The sequence below is a fragment of the Varanus komodoensis genome, unplaced genomic scaffold (genome assembly GCF_004798865.1).
Source record: "Varanus komodoensis strain SLA01 unplaced genomic scaffold, ASM479886v1 scaffold1, whole genome shotgun sequence".
Lineage (NCBI taxonomy): Eukaryota > Metazoa > Chordata > Lepidosauria > Squamata > Varanidae > Varanus > Varanus komodoensis.
Window position 1 is genome coordinate 95,872,336 of NW_025335268.1, and position 18,397 is coordinate 95,890,732.

At 40.9% G+C, this 18,397-nt stretch overlaps 1 protein-coding gene across 2 annotated transcripts in view; it reads left to right on the forward strand.

Moving 5' to 3' along the window:
- Positions 1–400: 400 nt before the first annotated feature.
- FBXW4 (F-box and WD repeat domain containing 4) overlaps positions 401–18,397 on the forward strand; it is a 92,875-nt gene continuing 74,878 nt past the window's right edge. Inside the window, exons 1-2 of one of the 2 annotated variants that reach the window (XM_044437115.1) lie at positions 514–712; positions 6,999–7,041. In XM_044437115.1, coding sequence (XP_044293050.1) covers positions 646–712; positions 6,999–7,041 — 110 coding nt within the window. In that variant the 5' untranslated portion in view covers positions 514–645. Of the gene's footprint in view, positions 713–6,998; positions 7,042–18,397 lie in introns of both variants that reach the window. The other variant, XM_044437105.1, reaches the window with a different exon arrangement.

Below are 18,397 nucleotides of genomic sequence, written 5' to 3' on the forward strand. Positions count from 1 at the left end.
CTAGCATTTATTTAGAATTGTTCAAGGGATGAAAGCGTGTGCATTATATTAAAAAAACAATAACAAGTGCAACCCAGTGTAAACGGCGTTTCTGGGAGACGCTTGCCTAATTCCATCTAGTGCGGTGACCTGTATGACGCCTTTTTCGTTGTCACTTGGCCCTCATGAGAGAGCAGTCGCCTTCAACTAGCCTATTACAGAATTTAAATTTTTCGGGTCGTGACTTGCTAAAATGTTTTCTCTGGAGACATACATGTGTTCGCCGTAGGAAGAACTCATTCTACTTCCTTCCCTCAACCAGCACTCCTCGCCAATTCGTGCATTAACGAGGGCCGGTCTCCCGAGGGCGGGACGCACCCATGTGACTGACCGACCAGACGGGGAGAAACGGCCGCCCCCGACTAGCGGCGGCCTACCCGGGCCCAGCAGCGGCGGCTCCGCTTTTGAGTTTGTCGCTGCCGGGCCCGGGCGGGTGAAGCCGCTACTCCATGGGGAGGCCGGGTAGCCCCCCGCAGACCGAGACCCGCTGCCCACTATGGGCGCTCCCGGAAGAACTGCTGTTGCTCATCTGCTCGTACCTGGACGCGCGGGCCTTGGGCCGCCTGGGCCAAACCTGCCGCCGCTTATGCCGCTTCACTTCCCGAGATGTACTGTGGAGGCGCCTCGCCCGTTCCTGCCTCAACGCAGGCTTCAGCGCTCTCGGCGTCGACCTGTAAGCACCTAGGCTGGGAAAGGCTGGTTGGGAAAAGACGGGGCTTCACGGCCTAGCCGGTTGCTAGGGGGCACCCCGTAACTAAGGCCACGCCTGCTCTATCAGGAGAGGAGGGACGTTGCCGAAGCGTCGGTGCTGCGGGAAGGAGAAGAGGAGCGGGAAGAATGATCGTTGCCGATTACCCAGAGGATGACTTCGCGGAGGGGCGGAGATATGTGTCGGGACTCCTAATGGATACGACACAGGCTGAGATGCAATTAGTTCAAGGGCTGACTTGTTGCCTAATTTCCTTCTCCTGCTGGGGTATATTAGCCAAGGTTTGAGCTATGCTGCTTTGTGCCTGGAATAGCCTGACATACCTGTGCCATTTCGTGTAGTCCACACAGCCTTGGACTTGATAGTTCATAAGAGGCCCAGTCTCTTTTTACTAGGGAAAATGTGATCGCTTGCCCACAGATTAAACCCGGAGGGACATTTCAGGCCACACTCATAAATGAGTGTATGTGTAATCAGCTCTCAGAACAGTGGGTCTTGTAGAACAAGATACCCCAGGTATAGCCCAGATGTTGCTAGGCTGCTTATCCTACAAAACTCTGCCAGTGTGGCCAGAAGTAAGAGTTGATGGGAGTTAAAGTCCAATAACATCTGGGGGCCACAGGTTCCCTACCCCTGCTGAATACACTTATGTAGGAGTAAGTCCTATTGAACTCAGTGGGACTTACTTCTGAGTAGACATACTGTTTCCTGCTCTCCTGTCTGTCCAGAGATGTGATAGTTTCTGAAAAATGGGATGCTTAAGGGATTTTCTTATGCCTACCAGCTGTAGCACAAGTTGTGTGGTTCCTGTCTTTCCTCATGATGAGGAATGTGCCCATATATCTGCAGAGCGAGGAGGTAAATAATGCTATACAGTGCCTGGCTTTTTCAGGGTATAGAATAGTGCATGCATTATTCACAACTACACTTCAGCCTGTCATCAGCCTGGCAGTTTCTGAACCATGGTAAATTCTGTTTAGCTGTTGGACCTGCAGTTCCAGTTCTGCACACTAAAGGCAATACATCTTGGGATGCATAGATAAGCTCTTTTGTTTTGAACTTGTAGTAGCTGGTGACTGGACAGTCCTAGGCCTAACAGTGTTGTCACATGATATCCCTTATGTGATCTCAAATAAGACACTCATGGATGTTTTTAATCTGATCCATCTTGTACTTTAATTTGATTTATCTATATGGTAAATTAACAACTGAGTTAAGGCAGGGGTGGGTTTTTGAAACAACTGAACTATATTGGATCTATATTGGAGGAGCCTATAGATCAGGGGTCTCAAACTCATGGCCCGTGGGCCAATTGCTGGGATGGGTGGGGCACGGGGGAGGGGCCCTGCGGCCTTCAAAGTGCCGGCTGTGCCCGGGCCAGCCGCGGGATGAGCGGCCCACCAGCACCGCGGTGGTGGAATACTTGATGTGGCCCAGCCTCACCCAGACTCTACTTCCAGCAGCCCCCAGGTAAGTTGAGCTTGAGACCCCTGCTATAGATGATAGGATATTGAGTATTCTGCAGCTTCTCCATCCTCCTTCCCTACCCCACTGAGCTGCACTGTTGCATGGAGTTTCTTTTGTTGATGTTGTACCTTCCTGTGTATATAGCATTACATTTGTAATTAAGTGGAAATGGGTTGGTTGTAGCACCTGGTAATGTGGTGGCCTGCTTTCTTTGATTTTTTGGTTAGATGTGTCATGAAAATGCCTCATGGGATAGGTGGATGCTAAAGCAGTAGCACAACTTCTGTGTGGGTTAACACTTGGCAGCATAAGACCAGAGTTAAAGATAGTTTACGTTGACTGAAACTCCATAAGGCCAGGAACTTGTGCGTTGTGATCAAAGTGCAGTGTCAGATATTGTGCTTTTCTTACAGTGTATCATCCAGGCATCTTCAGGTTCCTTTGGGTGTTCAGGAAGGGTGCTGTTGCACTCACATCCTGCTTGTGGGTTTCCTGTGAGCAGCTGGTTATCCACTGAGTGAACAGAATGCTAGACTAGATGGACATTAGGTCTGATCCAACATGGCTCTTCTTTTATTCTTAGTCTCAAGTCTAGGTTAGGACAATGGAGTGTCTAGAGTCATCAGAGATGCCCCACGTTACCCTAGCCCTCTTTTGCCAAAACGAAACCTTTGAGACTTGCCCTTTTGCTAAAATACTCCTGTGAGTTTGTTGCTTACATGAGTAACTGCCAGTGTGGATTAGATAGTGAAAGGGGCTCCCTTCCTAGTAGTAAAGCTAGATGCTTCCTAAGGTGTTACAGGAAGAGGCATCACTGCTGACCAAGGAAAAGTATGGGCATATGGAGGTAAGTTGTAAACAAACTCCATTTGTTCAAAATTTTACCAAATCAATGAAAGGCACACTTCTCAAGAAGTTAGAATAATGTATATCAGCAATTTCCATTTGAATTTGAGAGAAATACATGATATGCTGAGATGCAGCTTGGATTAAAAAGTACAGATGTCCCAGTGTATCAATTTTCAATTTGTTGTACCTTTGGTTTTACAGTTTGTACCATTGTAGATCCCATTGGGTAACTTACAGACAACAATGTTCAAGTTATTAGTGCGACATGTGTCATTTTTGTAAACAGAAGAACTTTGAGGCTCATAATGGTGGCAACCTTTTTGTGTCTCAGCGAAAGGGGCACACGAGTTTATTGGGGCAATTAAGTTTATTGCAGTGGTAATGAAATAAATAATAATTCATAATGAGTATAAGGAGGAGCCATAGCTCAGTGGTACAGCCCATGTCTTTTATTTAGAAGGCGCAAGGTTCAGTTCTTAGCATCCCCAGTTACAGGATCTGAGGAAATATAACTGGGAAAGAAACCTTAAAAACCTTTGACTGTTTCTGCCAGTCTGTATAGATAATACTGGACAAGGTGGGCTAAGTATGTTTCTCTGTTTACTAAAAAGGCATAACCAATTTCAGATCATTTAACCATGATCTGGTTAAATATCAAGAGTACCTGCTTCTTCATAATGTTACCTGATGTGTCCCTTAACTGTAGATAAGTGGGGGAGGAAGTGGCCTATCTTTGAGTTCCTAACCATATTATAACTTTATAAAGTATTTCAGTATTTATCAATTACAGTATTTTCCCTTAAGTGTGAGTTAAGAGCCACTAAGGGCACAATCTTATTTATGTTTAGACAGAAAAAACTCCTTCAGCTCCCACATTCCCCACCCAGCAGGATTTTTTTCTGTGTAAACATGCACAGGGTTGCTACCTGAACCATTATTTAACCTGAAATAGGCCTTACTGGGTTTAAGTAATATTATTTAGACTTCATTATTGAAAAAAGTAATTTGGGTGGCCCTGAACAGTATGAAATTAGCTTAAAAACTTACCATATTTTTTGCTCTATAAGACGCACTTTTTTCCCCCTCAAAAGTAAGGGGAAATGTCTGTGCATCTTATAGAGCGAATATGTGTGTGCAGTAAGCCTGTCAGATGTGCAGCCCATGGGGAAGTGATGGGGAATGTGCCTGTAATTATGTGCCCATTTGATTCAGAATGTTTTTTTCTTGTTTTCCTCCTCTAAAAACTAGATGCGTCTTATGGCCAGGCGCGTCTTATAGAGCGAAAAATACGGCAGTTACTCATTCCAAAATCTCCTATTGTTCTAATTTGTTTAAAATGCTCTTGAATGGAACACCAAGGAGAATCACCAAGCTCAAGTGTTGTGGAAGGTAGTAAAGACAGGAAATTCCCTTTACATGTGTGTCTTGGGCAATAGTTGCATTGAAATACGCATGAGTGCCGGCTGTAGGATTTTTGTACCTTTCAACATATGGGATCTGCTTTCTGTGCTATATTGCGTTTCCTTCTGAGGAAAGGAGTTTTTGTATTTTTCACTAAGAATAAGCTCTACGCTGGATGCAGGAGGGATCATATGTACAGCACAAGTGCAGTAGTTGGCGGGGCTGCTGCTCTTACTTCCACAGTGATAGGCAGGGCAATAAGCTAACATTTTAATAAGCTGAGGGGAATGAACCAGTGTTGAAGAAGGGTTATATAAATTTCTGAATTGAATTTAAATATTCATAAAATTTACTTGAAGAGTCTCTTTGATTGCGTTTTCATTGTATAGTCTCTTCTTGTATCTGATATTATGATGGTGGCCCTCAGTGGACACAACAATAAGCAAGAGTTCCAGAGAATCCTGTCTTACCATGTTGTCCAAGCCAGGTCATTGTGAATGGTGGTGGGAAGATGGTTAGGTGGTTAGATGTTGCTACCTCCTGAAGTTGTTTTTGATAAGAACTGAGTGGCATCATGATGTTTCATAGGCTTGAGTGAGTGATTGGTAATAATATCACTTTTTAAACTGACACAAATCACTTGCTGACGTGACTTTGAATAAGGTAACTGCTTCCCTACTGCTAATAGGTACCCGTGCAATCTTTCTAAGACTTGATCAATACATATTAGAGAAGCTTCGAGGGTGATTCCAACAAGAATACAACACATAAACTACATGTGTATAAAACCATAGCTGAGCTTTTCAGTAACAGTCTAGTTCAGAATGCTACAACCAGGCTATTGGCCAGGACTGTTTGTAGGAAACATTTCACTGGCTACTGGTTTGCATTGGACCACAGTTCAAAGTGCAGATCTACTACAAGAGTTGAGGCCAACTTACCTAAAAGGCTACATTCTGCAGCATGAGGAGCCCCAGGTTTTAGGACCTTTGGGAGTGGCCCTTCTTTTTATCTGTAATTGTTTGCTGAAATAGCTCCGTATCCCTTTCTTTAATGAGCTTTTTATCAGTGGGCAAGAGTATTTTTATTTACTGTAGGCAGAGCTTTGGCCTCCTAAACTGACTGTTGTGGCCAGTGTAAATGTTGCAAAAGCATTTACAGTCAATAAGACTGAATGTTACATTAAGTTAGTCACGAAGTTGTGTCCAACCCATCACGACCCCATGGACAACATTACTCCAGGCTCTCCTGTTCTCCACCATCCCCCAGAGTTCACCTAAGCTCACACTGACTACTTCAGTGACTCCATCTAGCCACCTCATCCTCTGCTGTCCCCTTCTTTTGCCATCAATTGTTTGACAGCATTAGGGCCTTTTCTAGTGAGACCTTCCTTCTCATTAGGTGGCCAAAGTATTTGAGTTTCATCTTCAGGATCTGGCCTTCTAATGAACGGTCAGGGTTGATCTCCTGTAAGACTGACTGGTTTGATTTCCTTGCAGTCCAAGGGACTCACAGAAGTCTTCTCCAGCACCACAATTCAAAGACCTCAATTCTTCAGTGCTCAGCCTTCCTTATGGTCCAATAAGACTGAAAGGACTGCCTAAATAAGTTTTATATTGATCTCAGAAGGCTAAGAAAAGTAGACACAGTTGGATCTTTTTGTGGGGGTGGCAGGCAGTCTAGCTACAAGGATGCAAATAATGTTAGAATTCTGGCTCAGACATCAACATGTGTCTGGGAATTTCCATCTTTGTAGGGATTATTGATACTTTTAATTTGTGTGGAATTGGTATATGTAATATTCCTAGAGTGGCATTTGGTTCTTTATGATTATACATTGGAAGCTGTTTCTTTTTATATTAAAGGTCTGTTATTTTCTCTTCTGGTATCATTTTACCCTATTAATCCCTAGGATACTGCCATGGAATGAACTGCTGGATGGTGCAGAGCTGTCTATTGCAGGTAGGGTAGGTTGATTAATCAGTTATGTCTTCAACATGATCTAGCATGGATCATAGGCTCTGAGAAGCCGGGTAGGAATCTGTTAATGTCTGCACCAGTTTTTAAACTACTTGGTATATACAGGATTTGCAGTATTTGACTTGGAGCATTTTGCAAGGCTAAGGTTCACAATTGTATTGTATTCAGAAGCTTGCAAAAGATTGTGTTCAGTGGTTTCTGGGAGCAGATAAAAACAAATTTTAACTTCCTTTCAAAGGGAGGAAAAGGAGAGGGAATGAGATTGATCACCTGTGGAAGCAGGAAATGGTCAGGAAGTGAAAATATAGCTTGTCCAAATGTACATTGTAGTCAGAAGACATCTTACTTCACAATACATGGCAGGGGTGGCCACACCAGGACTCACGAGCTGCTATTTTGTGGCTCGCCACTTGTCGCCTGCAGTCACCCACCTGCTGCTTGCTGATGGCTGGTGCCACCTGCACGTGCATGCTTGCTGCCCACCGCTGCCTGCAAGCACTTGCTTGCAATTCTCAGACATATGACATATACCGTATGTGTCTTTTCTGTTTAGTGCCCTGGATGTATGACTCATTTATGTGTACACATGGAAGCATGTAAGTGCAGCTTTAATTTATTTGAGAAGGTAAGGAAGTATATTGCCCTTCAATAAGAAGAAGCTTTCTTCAGATCTTTCAAAGCAATGCATCTTAAGTTTTTCTTGGTGTTGTCCGAAGTGGTAAGTCGGCTTCCATGAAGGCCAAAGCATACTTTGCCATTTGAGTTTTATGATCAAGAGTCTGGTAGTTAACTTGGACTCTGTTTATTCATTGTAAATTTTCTTGTTTGCTCCTGATCCCAGTTCTCCCTTTTCAAAGAGCCTATTTGAAAATAAAATGGCAAACCATGTACTGCATAAAATAGTTGAAAGCTATTTCCACCCTGAAGGCAGTCTAGGAATTTCTTCCCTCCCACTCTTTTCTCTGTCTCAGAAATGCTGAAACTAAAGTGAATAGAAAATGTTGGGTATTCAGTTTCTTAAGCAATAGCATTAAGACCATTGGGCATTTTACAAACCTGAGCAGACACTTGTCTGGTTGCATGTGGTGAGTAAGAACTAACTCCAAGTAATCAGAAGGGGAAGCTTTGCAAAAGTAAATTCCTTCTCCTGCTCCTCTTTGTAGGCCACAACTAATTTACCTAGGTATAAGTAACAACTTGGAGAGGAAAAATCTTTTCCCCCCTGGGCTAGAGAAGTTAAAAATTTAGTTAAAATATATTGGAGAATGAAGATAAACCTTTTATCAGTGGAAGGGAAAAGGCCAGTTGGAACTGTTGAGGGCAGAATCTCTTTGCTGGGGGGAGGAAATGCAACAAGTAAGCATTTGGAAAGAAATGTAAGACTTTCACAATGCAGCTACATTGTTGCCTCATACCTTGAACTTTATTCCTTTCAAGAGACAGTTTGGACTCTGAATAGTTCAAAGCAAATTTCCCCATTAGAAAAAATGGAAAGTGAATTAATCTGTTCCCAGACCCTAAACGATACTCATTTTGGTAAACTTAAATAACAAATATGGCCTCCTGAAACGAATTAAGTTTGAGGTTATAAACGAGGTGTGATTAAGAAATATGGTGAATGTTTAATAATAAAAAATCTATATATTACAATAAAAGACACATTGTCATTAATTCCCCTCAAAATACTTGCTCTCATTTTGAACACACTTACTTCAGCGCTGTCCTGACTGCCTCAATGTCCCGAATTGATTCAAGATGAATCGATTCAAGTCAAGACAGGACAAATTGATTCAAGATGAATCGGTTCAGGACACTGAGGCTCTTTTTTTTTTGAATTGGGCACACAACCAGTGATGTTTTTGCTGCAACTGCATTTTTTCACTTCACTTGCAGATCGAACTTAGAAGCATTGTTCAAATTGTGGAGTGATTTTACCCTGACTCTTAACGTTTGAAGTTAGAGTTGTTCGAGCTATGAGGCAACACTGTAGATGCCCATTGAAGGAACTTTCTTTAAAGGCAACTAGAAGCTTGATTAGTGTGGGTATACCAGGTTTCCTGCGGCAGTGTGAACAACTGGTACGTGTATGTAGTGCTGGGCACCTTGATTGGCCCAGAGTTCTCAAATATGTATCTCCAAGTGTTTAATATTTGAATTATATGTTTCTCTGAAAGGATTGTGGCCTGTCTTTTCAAAATAGCATAGAAGCAATCCATAAAAGCAAACCTAACAATAAATAACAAAAAACCATTGAGAAATTGAAACACAGGAACATGATTGTCTAAGTAAAAATCCAATTTAAGTTAGACTGACTTTCCAGGCAGCAGCAACAAAACCCAGTGTACAGTGTGAAAATGGCTGAGTAAGGAAAAATGTGTTTGACCCAGGACTGAAAAGTCATATGCCAAGTGTATGGAACTAGGGAAGCTGTTCCATAGATGGAGTGCTACCACAGAAAAGGTCTGTATCTTGGTCATCACGAGCCTGGCCTTGACAGTGTGAGGGAAACCTGAATAAACATAGAAACAGAGCGAGTCAGAAGGGACCTCCTGGGCCATCTAGTCTGACCTCCAGCACCAGCCGGCTCCACTCACGACATGCCCACCATGTGCACGTCCAGCCTATCCTTGAACACCCGCACCGATGGGGCCTCAACCACCTCTCGTGGAAGCCCATTCCACACCCTCGGGGTCCTAACTGTCAGGAAATGCTTCCTGGCATCCAAATGGAACCTTGGCTCCCTGAGCTTTGCTCTGTTGGAGCACGTCCTGCCTTGCTTGATGAACCTAAGGCTTGTGCAAGTTTGAATGGCATAAGTGACTCTTGAGATACCTTGGCCCCAAGATTTGTGTATAGGTAAGTGTATAGCTGCATAATATGTGTAGGTGTCCTAATTTCAGTTCATGTGTTAAACAATCAGAAACTTTTTCCCCCTGGTGAACTTGCCAGAATGTAAGAGGCAATCCATAACTCCAACATACTATATATAAGTGAAGAGGTAGCTAGAGAAACAGCAGGTAAATCTTTTGTAGATTGCAATTTGTAGGTGCTTCAGTGACTTGATAGAAATAAAATTTCCCCTTAAAAAAGAAAAGGCATATTTGCATATGTGAAAGGCTAAGGAGTATAAAGAAGCTTTGAAATAAAATGATACAATTAATCTGAGACTTGAATGTGTTGTAGTATATAGTGAGACTTCCCTTTACAATCTGGCAGTGATCCAGATAAGCTCCCATGGCAAAACTTCTCTGCTTTGTGTGGATAGATCTGTGAGTGGGACAACAAAAAGGGATGAGAGAGGCTGTTCTGCAGATTCAACTTTGGATAGAGATAGTATTACACAGCTTAATATCAGATGCAGGTAGCACTTTGTGTGCTTGCTGGGATCCCATGAGGACAGGGAGTGGGCGTACAAAACCAACTTTTTTGTTCACAGAGAGGAATAGCTAGATCATGTCATTTAACTATTGCCAGTACTGTGAGACCTGTTTGTAGGGTTATGAGTGTTGCATAAATGTTTAACTATTGACTGTAACTAATGAACTTGATGAAACCAAAATCTTATCCTTTGTGGGTGATAGTTTTAAAATAAACACTCTGATCCTAAGCATACTTATCTGGAAATAACTTTTGTTATTTTGATGGAATTTGCATCCAGATAAAAATAGGTGTAACTGAGATACTTAACTTATAGTCTGAGGATAATCATAAAGGGTAGTTCGGCACTTACTAGGTTATACAGACTGTATGCTTTTGTATTATTGATATGCGCTGTGTCCAAGGTGTCACATCATCATAAGCAAGTAAATAACCTAAGAGATGTATACATCTGGTGAAAAAGGCAGTCTTTATTCCTTATACAGCAGTTGTGTTTCAGATTATACAAGATACCAGTAATGTGAAAGGGAAAAATGAAAATTAAATCTCATGTTTCTGTGCCTTTGTCCTCTGTCTTGTCTCCCTTTCTAATTTCTACCTGTTTGAGACATTTGAGCTATGTTGCTTAAGCAGGGACTTCTGGAAAATAAAGGAAAAGAAATATTTTTTAGTTCTATTGAAATGCAGCAGGGCAGAGAGCTCTTTGGAGTGACAGGGTGGATAAATGGTAGATAAGAAAAGCCCCAGCCTTTTCCTAATGGGGACAACAGCATGGTGCCTGAGGGTATGGTCGGCTTGCAATCCTATTTGGTTCAAGTACAGTCCTGTCTCTGTAAACTTCCTAACATGGTGCTTTAGTAGGTTTAGGCTTATTTGTTGTGTTAACTTAGCACCATAATACAAGGGAGACAATGCAAGATAATAACTTTTCAGGCTAGTTTCTGCTGGTGAGTATGAAGACAGTGCTTGAACAAGACTGAAAAGCTGGTGCATTCAGTGGCAGAAGTAGAACTAAAAACTCTAATAGCTGGTTCAGACATGATACATCATAGTTTATCAGGATAGGAACAAGCTGCAGTGAGCCTCTGATTTCTGTGCTTCCTCCTCTCCCCTAGTGTGTCCTTGAGGAGTTCTTAAGTTTTTTTCCAGTTAATCACTGTGTCCACTAACTATGATTTGCTTGAAACAAGCCAGCTTCAAGACATGGTTTATGAAGATGGCTTATTTCAATGAACTATAAAATTAACTAATATTTGGACATAACACTAAACTGCCGTTAATAAAAAATGGAAATGAATCTTCCTGATTTCATGGCAATTCCAGGGAAGGGGAAGGGAGGTGAATACAAGGCTAGCATCAATTTGCTCCCATCACTGTAAACCATTGTTTATAGTAATTTCTGAACTGCTTCAAAAGTGGGAGGGAGAGAGAAAAAGATGCAGTTTGGGGGAAGGATGTGCCTCCTGTTTAGCTGTGTTTAGCAGTGATACTGGACTCAGAGGTATCCAGCATGGTACAGAGGACTCATAAGATCTTCATCAAAGAAAGTTCTCTGAATGTCTCTTGAGGTGAAGCACTGGTTACTGGGGAAATGGTCAGTTGTTGCATCCTACTCTGGAGTGCTCTCCTCAGAAAAAGCGCTTGTGGCTCTTGTTTGAATATCATGTTGGTGGCAGGCCTTTTCATTTGTTTTAGTTTCAGATACAAATTTTGTCATCTATGTCTACATGTGTACATATGAATGATAGAGTAACAAAAGAGTAATATAGGTATATGCTTAGATTTATAGTTTGGTTTCTTCCCTTATCAGTAGCTATGATGTTAAATGGATACCAAGAATGACAGTTTGGAATTCTAGGAAATGAAAATCTATATGGAAGAAAAAGAAAGACAGAGGTATGAATGATATAAAACAGGAGTGGCCAAACTTGCTGAACAGAAGAACCACATCTGTTAAATGTCAGATGTTTGAGAGCTGCAAGTGGGTGTTTGTGGGCGGTGGCAGGTACCAAGTGGCAAATGGGCACCTGCTGGCTGGGGTGATGGGCAGTGAGATACAAGTGGGTGCTTGTGTGCAGTGACAGCAAGTGGCGAGTGGCAAGCAGGCGGCAAACAAAATAAACGGCTGCATGTAGCTCACACGCTTCAGTTTGGCCACCCTGAAATAAAACATGGCATGTCCTCCAGATTAAGTCTTTAGCTCCAGGAGTTTTCCTTTCTGTCCAGCATGTCAGTAGTCTTTGTACGTTTTTCACTTGGAAGAAATTGTAAACCTAAGATACTGTGTCTTATATCAGACACCTCTAGTTTTTCAGTAGAAATCACAGATTTGTAGTTACAGAATCATGTTCTTAAGTGTATTTTAGTTTTCCCTACATATTACATAAAACATCCATTCTTTTCCATTTAAAAATCCCATTAGTGGAAGTTCATGTTGCTGATTGTCTAATGCAATAGATTTTGTTATTAACTATGCTCCTAAAAGAAGTTTCTTGGAGTAACTGAAGGTACCATACTGGTGAGCGCTTGGTTTGCAAGTACCTTGTTTAAGGTCTGCTCTGGCTAACAGTTTATGCAAATTGAGTGGTGTTCTGATGACAAAACATGGCAGAGAATTAGGGTGGCAGCTTAAATGAGCACAATAGCATATTACAGGGTAACTATTTTTCATTAACTGTTGGTAACTGGAACATCAGGATGGTAATCCACAACAAATGGAATGTAATTGTTTCAGACAGTTATCCATTGCTTCATAAAAGAGGGTATCTCTGAATATTACTGGTGCTCAGTTGATACTGTTGTCAAAATGTTAGCAGGGTATTAATATTATTGGAAATGTTATTTTAAATTTGTTACATTTTCTTGAGAAGTTTTCTTTGCTGCAAATGCAAACTCTGTATAATGTTTTTCTTTAGATGGTTTAGATGGCATGACTTGTAGGTAAAACTATAGGTGGAAATCTATTGGGTTACCATAAGTCTATGGTAATTTTATGGTTTTCAATTGTTAAGAGGACATTCAACAAGGGTAATTTTGGGTTTTCAAATGGGATGGTAAACTTTAGTTTTGGGTGGATAGTGTTGAAAAACATAGTATATTCTTCAAGTTAGTCCCAGATGACAATATATGCAGAATTTGCAGGCAGAAACTTTGCTAGTAATTTCTTCACATTGTCCCATAAATAGATTGGCATTTGATGGGGCCCTGTGTATTCCAATTGCTGTACCTTAGAGTTGTAAATAGTGATTGCAATTGAAAATGGAGTAGTTTCGTGTGAATACCAACTTCACCAGAGAGCCTAACCAGAACTGGACTGATTACAGATTTTGCTTGTTAAGAAGTATGTTAAGACTGAGAGGCCGTCCTTTTGAGATATCTTAATGTATAAACAAGTAGCATCACAGATTGTGATGATGGTTTCATTACTAAATTGACATTCATGATGTAGTCTTTCCATCTTCATCAAGAAAGCTGTAGTGTTCTTAATATATGAAGGAAGTATCATTGCATGAAACAATAGTTGATCCTGGACAGTATGTAAAATCTTCCCGCTGTGGTGTGTGTGCGCGTGTGCATGTTGGCACAATTTAATTGTGAAAGGTCAGTAATTTTTTTGTCCACAAAATTTTCATTCAGAAATTTATGGATTCTGTTACCATGTGTTAAAACTGAGATGTGTTGTCATACCATAATCAAGTAGTTTGTATGTACTGCTGTCATTTACTTGTGTCAGACCTTCAGAAATATAATCCTTAGTCTTCATTACAGCATCATTTATCAATTGGTTTTCTGAGTATATCTTTGCTAATTCAAATTTGGAGACCTCTTTTTCTTCTCTTGTCATACTGTAAAAGACACATCCATGTTTGTTTCATTTTTTTTTAACTTGATTTAAGTAAGATTTTTAATACTGGATTTGTATTTGAGTTTAGTGTCCAGGGAAACAATTGTGATAGAGGATAGCAGCATAGTTTCAAGATAAAAGGTTTAATATCCTTATGAAGATATTTTTTTAACTTCCATCTTTTCTCAAATGCCTTTAAAAGAAATATCTTTACAGGCAAACAAATTACTTTTCTGAGTTAAGAGAAAATAAAAATACCAAAGAGCTGTCTTACATTACAGTTGGCTCCCTATCAACAGCAAGATCAGGAGCACTAAATAATTTTTATGCATGCTAAAGATAATGCATTTGTTGTTAGTCACGAAGTTGTGTCTGACCCATTGTGACCCCATGGACAACATTGCTTCAGGCCTTCCTGTCCTCCACCATCCCCCGGAGTCCACTTAAGCTCACGCCTACTGCTTCACTGACTCCATCTAGCCACCTCATTCTCTGCTGCCCCCTTCGTTTTTTGCCATCTATTGTTCCCAGCATTAGGCTCTTCTCCAGGGAGTCCTTCCTTCTCATTAGGTGGCCAAAGTATTTGAGTTTCATCTTCAGTATCTGGCCTTCTAAAGAGCAGTGAGGGTTGATCTCCTCTAGGACTGACCGGTTTGATTGTCTTGTGGTCCAAGGGACTCGCAGGAGTCTCCTCCAGCACCACAATTCAAAGGCCTCAATCCTTTGGCACTCAGCCTTCCTTATGGTCCAGCTTTCACAGCCATACATTGCAACTGGGAAAACCATAGCCTTGATTATACACACTTTTGTTGGCAGGGTGATGTCTCTGCTTTTTAGTATGCTGTCTAGATTTGCCATAACTTTCCTCCCCAGGAGCAAGCGGTTTGAATTTCTTGGCTGCAGTCCCCATCTTGGAGCCCAGGAAAATAAAATCTGTCACTACCTCCATTTCTTCCCCATCTATTTGCCAGGAAGTGATAGGACCAGATGCCATGATCTTAGTTTTCTTTATGTTGAGTTTCAAGCCAACTTTTGCACTCTCTTCCCTCACCCGCATCAAGAGGCTCTTTAGTTTCTCTTCACTTTCTGCCATTAGAGTGGTATCATCTGCGTATCTGAGGTTGTTGATATTTCTCCCAGCAATCTTAATTCCAACTGGTGATTCATCTAGCCCTGCCTTTCTCAAGATATGCTCTGCATATAAGTTAAATAGGGCGACAGTATGCAGCCTTGCCAAACTCCTTTCTCAATTTTGAACCAATCAGTGGTTCCGTGTCCAGTTCTCACTGTTGCTTCTTGACCTATATATAGGTTTCCCAAGAGACAAATAAGATGGTCAGGTACTCCCATCTCTTTAAGAACTTGCCACAATTTGTTGTGATCCACACAAAGGCTTTAGCATAGTCAATGAAACAGAAGTAGATGTTTTTCTGGAACTCCCTGTCTTTCTCCATGATCCAGCGTATGTTGGCATTTATTTATTTATTTAGAGTTTTTGTATGCCGTCTCCTCGCTTATAGCCTCAGGATGGCTCACATTTTGATCCCTAGTTTCTCTCCCTATTCGAAATCCAGCCTGTACTTCTGGTAGTTCTCAGTCCACATACTGCTGGAGCCTAGCTTGTAAGATTTTGAGCATAACTTTGCTAGCATGTGAAATGAGTGCAATGGTGCAATAGTTTGAACATTCTTTGGCATTGCCCTTCTTTGGGATCAGAATGTCAGCTGACCTTTTCCAATCCTGTGGCTGCTGTTGAGTTTTCCAAATTTGCTGGCATATTGAGTATAGCACTTTTACTGCATCATCTTTTAAGATTTTGAATAGCTCAGCTGGAATACTGTCACCTCCACTAGCTTTGTTGTTGCTCAGACTTCCTAAGGCCCATTTGACTTCACATTCCAGGATGTCTGGCTCGAGGTCAGTGATCACCCCATTGTGGTTATCAGGGACATTAAGCTCTTTCTTGTGTAGTTCTTCTGTGTAATCTTGCCACCTCTTCTTAATCTCTTCTGCCTCTGTTAGGTCCCTGCCATTTTGGTCCTTTATCATGCCCATCTTTGCATGAAACGTTCCCTTCATATCTCCAATTTTCTTGAAGAGATCTCTGGTCTTCCCTATTCTATTGTTTTCTTCTATTTCTTTGCACTGTTCATTTAAGAAGGCATTCTTATCTCTTCTAGCTATTCTCTGGAATTCAGCATTCAGTTGGGTGTATCTTTCTCCCTTGCCTTTCACTTTCCTTCTTTCCTTAGCTATTTGTAAAGCTTCCTCAGACAGCCATTTTGTTTTCTTGCATTTCTTTTTCTTTGGGATGGTTTTAGTTGCTACCTCTTGTTCAATGTTGCGAACCTCCATCCATAGTTCTTCAGGCACTCTGTCTATCAGATTTAATTCCTTAAATCTATTTGTCACCTCTACTGTATATTCATCAGAGATATGATTTAGGTCACACCTGAGTGGCCTAGTGCTTTTCTCTACTTTCTTCAATTTAAGCCTAAATTTTGCAACAAGAAGCTCATGATCTGAGCCACAGTCAGCTCCTGGTCTAGTTTTTACCGACAGTATTGAGCTTCTCCATCTTTGGCTGCAGAGCACATAGTCAGTCTGATTTCTGTGCTGACCGTCTGGTGATGCCCTTGTGTAGAGTCATCTCTTGGGTTGTTGGAAAAGAGTGTTTGCTATGACCATCGTATTCTCTTGACAAAATTCTACCAGCCTGTGCCCTGCTTCATTTTGTACTCCAAGGCCAAACTTGCCTGTTTCCAGTTATCTAAGATAATGCATACTAAGATATATAAAAACAGAAGATTTGGAAGTCTTCTGCTTAGTGACAGTATGTACCAAAAGCCCTACCAAAACTTCATGAATTCAAAGAAGACTTTTACATTGGTTCTATCAAGGAACCAAATTTATTATACAGAAATTAAATTAATGTTTAACTTCTCTCATATACCTGGAGAGCATAACCTGTCCCAGATGAATGATGATGTTAAAGAGCTACAGTTTGGCATCCCTAGGCTCATTTCTTGATATCAAAGTTCTTGTTGTAATTTAGTTTTTGGATTCCTACATCATAATACATAGCGGTCAAAGATTATTAAAAATATTCATTTCATGTCTCTTTGTTTGACAGCTTAAAAAGAGAAAGATGCTTTCAGAAGAAGATATGGATATAAAGATATTGAGGCCCAAGTGAATGAAAATTCTATGTTCTAAGATATTCAATAGTCAGCATATCTTGGTGGAAGGAAGGAATATGGTGTAGGATGTTTTTCAGCTCCAATCTCTGCAAGCTCACATGTCATATTAAGCTATGGTGTGAATAAGCCACAGTGTTTTTTTTTTCTCCCAGTCCATCCTCTAGCAAGTTCTAGCATATAACTCAGTGACCTTTGTGGCAGAACCATCCCTACTTTGAGTGTTACTGCTTTTAATTCATAACTTTTTTCAGAGCCTCAGAAAGGTACAATTGGATTGCATTTTTCTTTTTTTTTTTGGGCCCTGGAAATTACACAACTTCTCTGGTAATTTTTAATTATTTTTTTGTGAGTAGTCTTTTGCAAGCATGCTCTTATGGCTGTTTAATATGTATAGTCTTGTGTGCTCAATATCCATTTCTCTTTGTGTGTCAAAGGGGAACAGCCAAGTGGTGTAAGTAATAGACAAGGGAACTGACAAGGTAGAATTGCATATAGGTTAATTTGTGCAGAACTGCCAGGTTACAATTACTGAGTTGCCAATTGAAAAATTTTGATAAAGGAAGGAAACATAGCAAAAGCATTTGTACCAACAGGTGCATGGGCGCGCGCACAATGATACCTTCCTTGTAGCAGTGCAATCCTCTTGAGGTTAATTGTTGAGAGTGCAGAGGCTATGCGCAGATTCTTTAGCCACTTTTTCCTAATTGTAAAATTGTATGGGGAAGAGATGTCTAGGTGATAGAAATCTGTCTTTTTGTTTAAAGTAGGTCACATGTCCAGGAATGTAGATAAATTATACCGGTGACAAAGTGCCGGAAATGGGAATGGATTGAAGTGCAGGAAAAAAGAGTCAGTGGGAAGAGAGCTGGCAATGCTAGATCCTGGCCAGGACTCAGGGCCAGGTTACAGATTCTTCCATGCATTAACAGCCACAATGTATGCTTGCTTGAAAGGAGGGTGTTTTGGTGCTTATAATTTTTTAAGCGCTACTAGTCCTTGAGAAGAAGGGGTAGATAGGAAGAATACTGAAATTCATGGATGCACTTGCTCAAATACCTTATCAGATTTCTTCAGATTTCATAGTTAAAAAATTTCCTTGGTAAAGAAACCCCAGTTTAATTTTAAAAATCGTTGCAACTATTACCTAGCATGACAAACCAACCAAAAAAGGGGGAATACTATAATTCTAAGCACACTTGCTTGCTAGTAGGTCCCATTGCACACACTGGAATGTATGTTTGAGAAGAAATGTGCAGCAAGCATTTCGTTTTTGTGTTAAAAAAATCTCAAGACAAATGGGAATAGGATAATTGCTTAAAATATACAGCAAAAATGGCAGGTTTGGACTGGTGTAAGGTAAACTTTCCATGCTCCTGAAAATTAATATGAAAATTTCCATTGACAGATCAGCATTTAAGTTTAATTGGCTTATTTAATTCCTATACTGAAAGATCAATATTCAACCAAAGCAGGTTATGTGAGAAGCTGCCCAGGGGTAGTTTGAGTAGCATGGAACTTCAGCTCCATCAG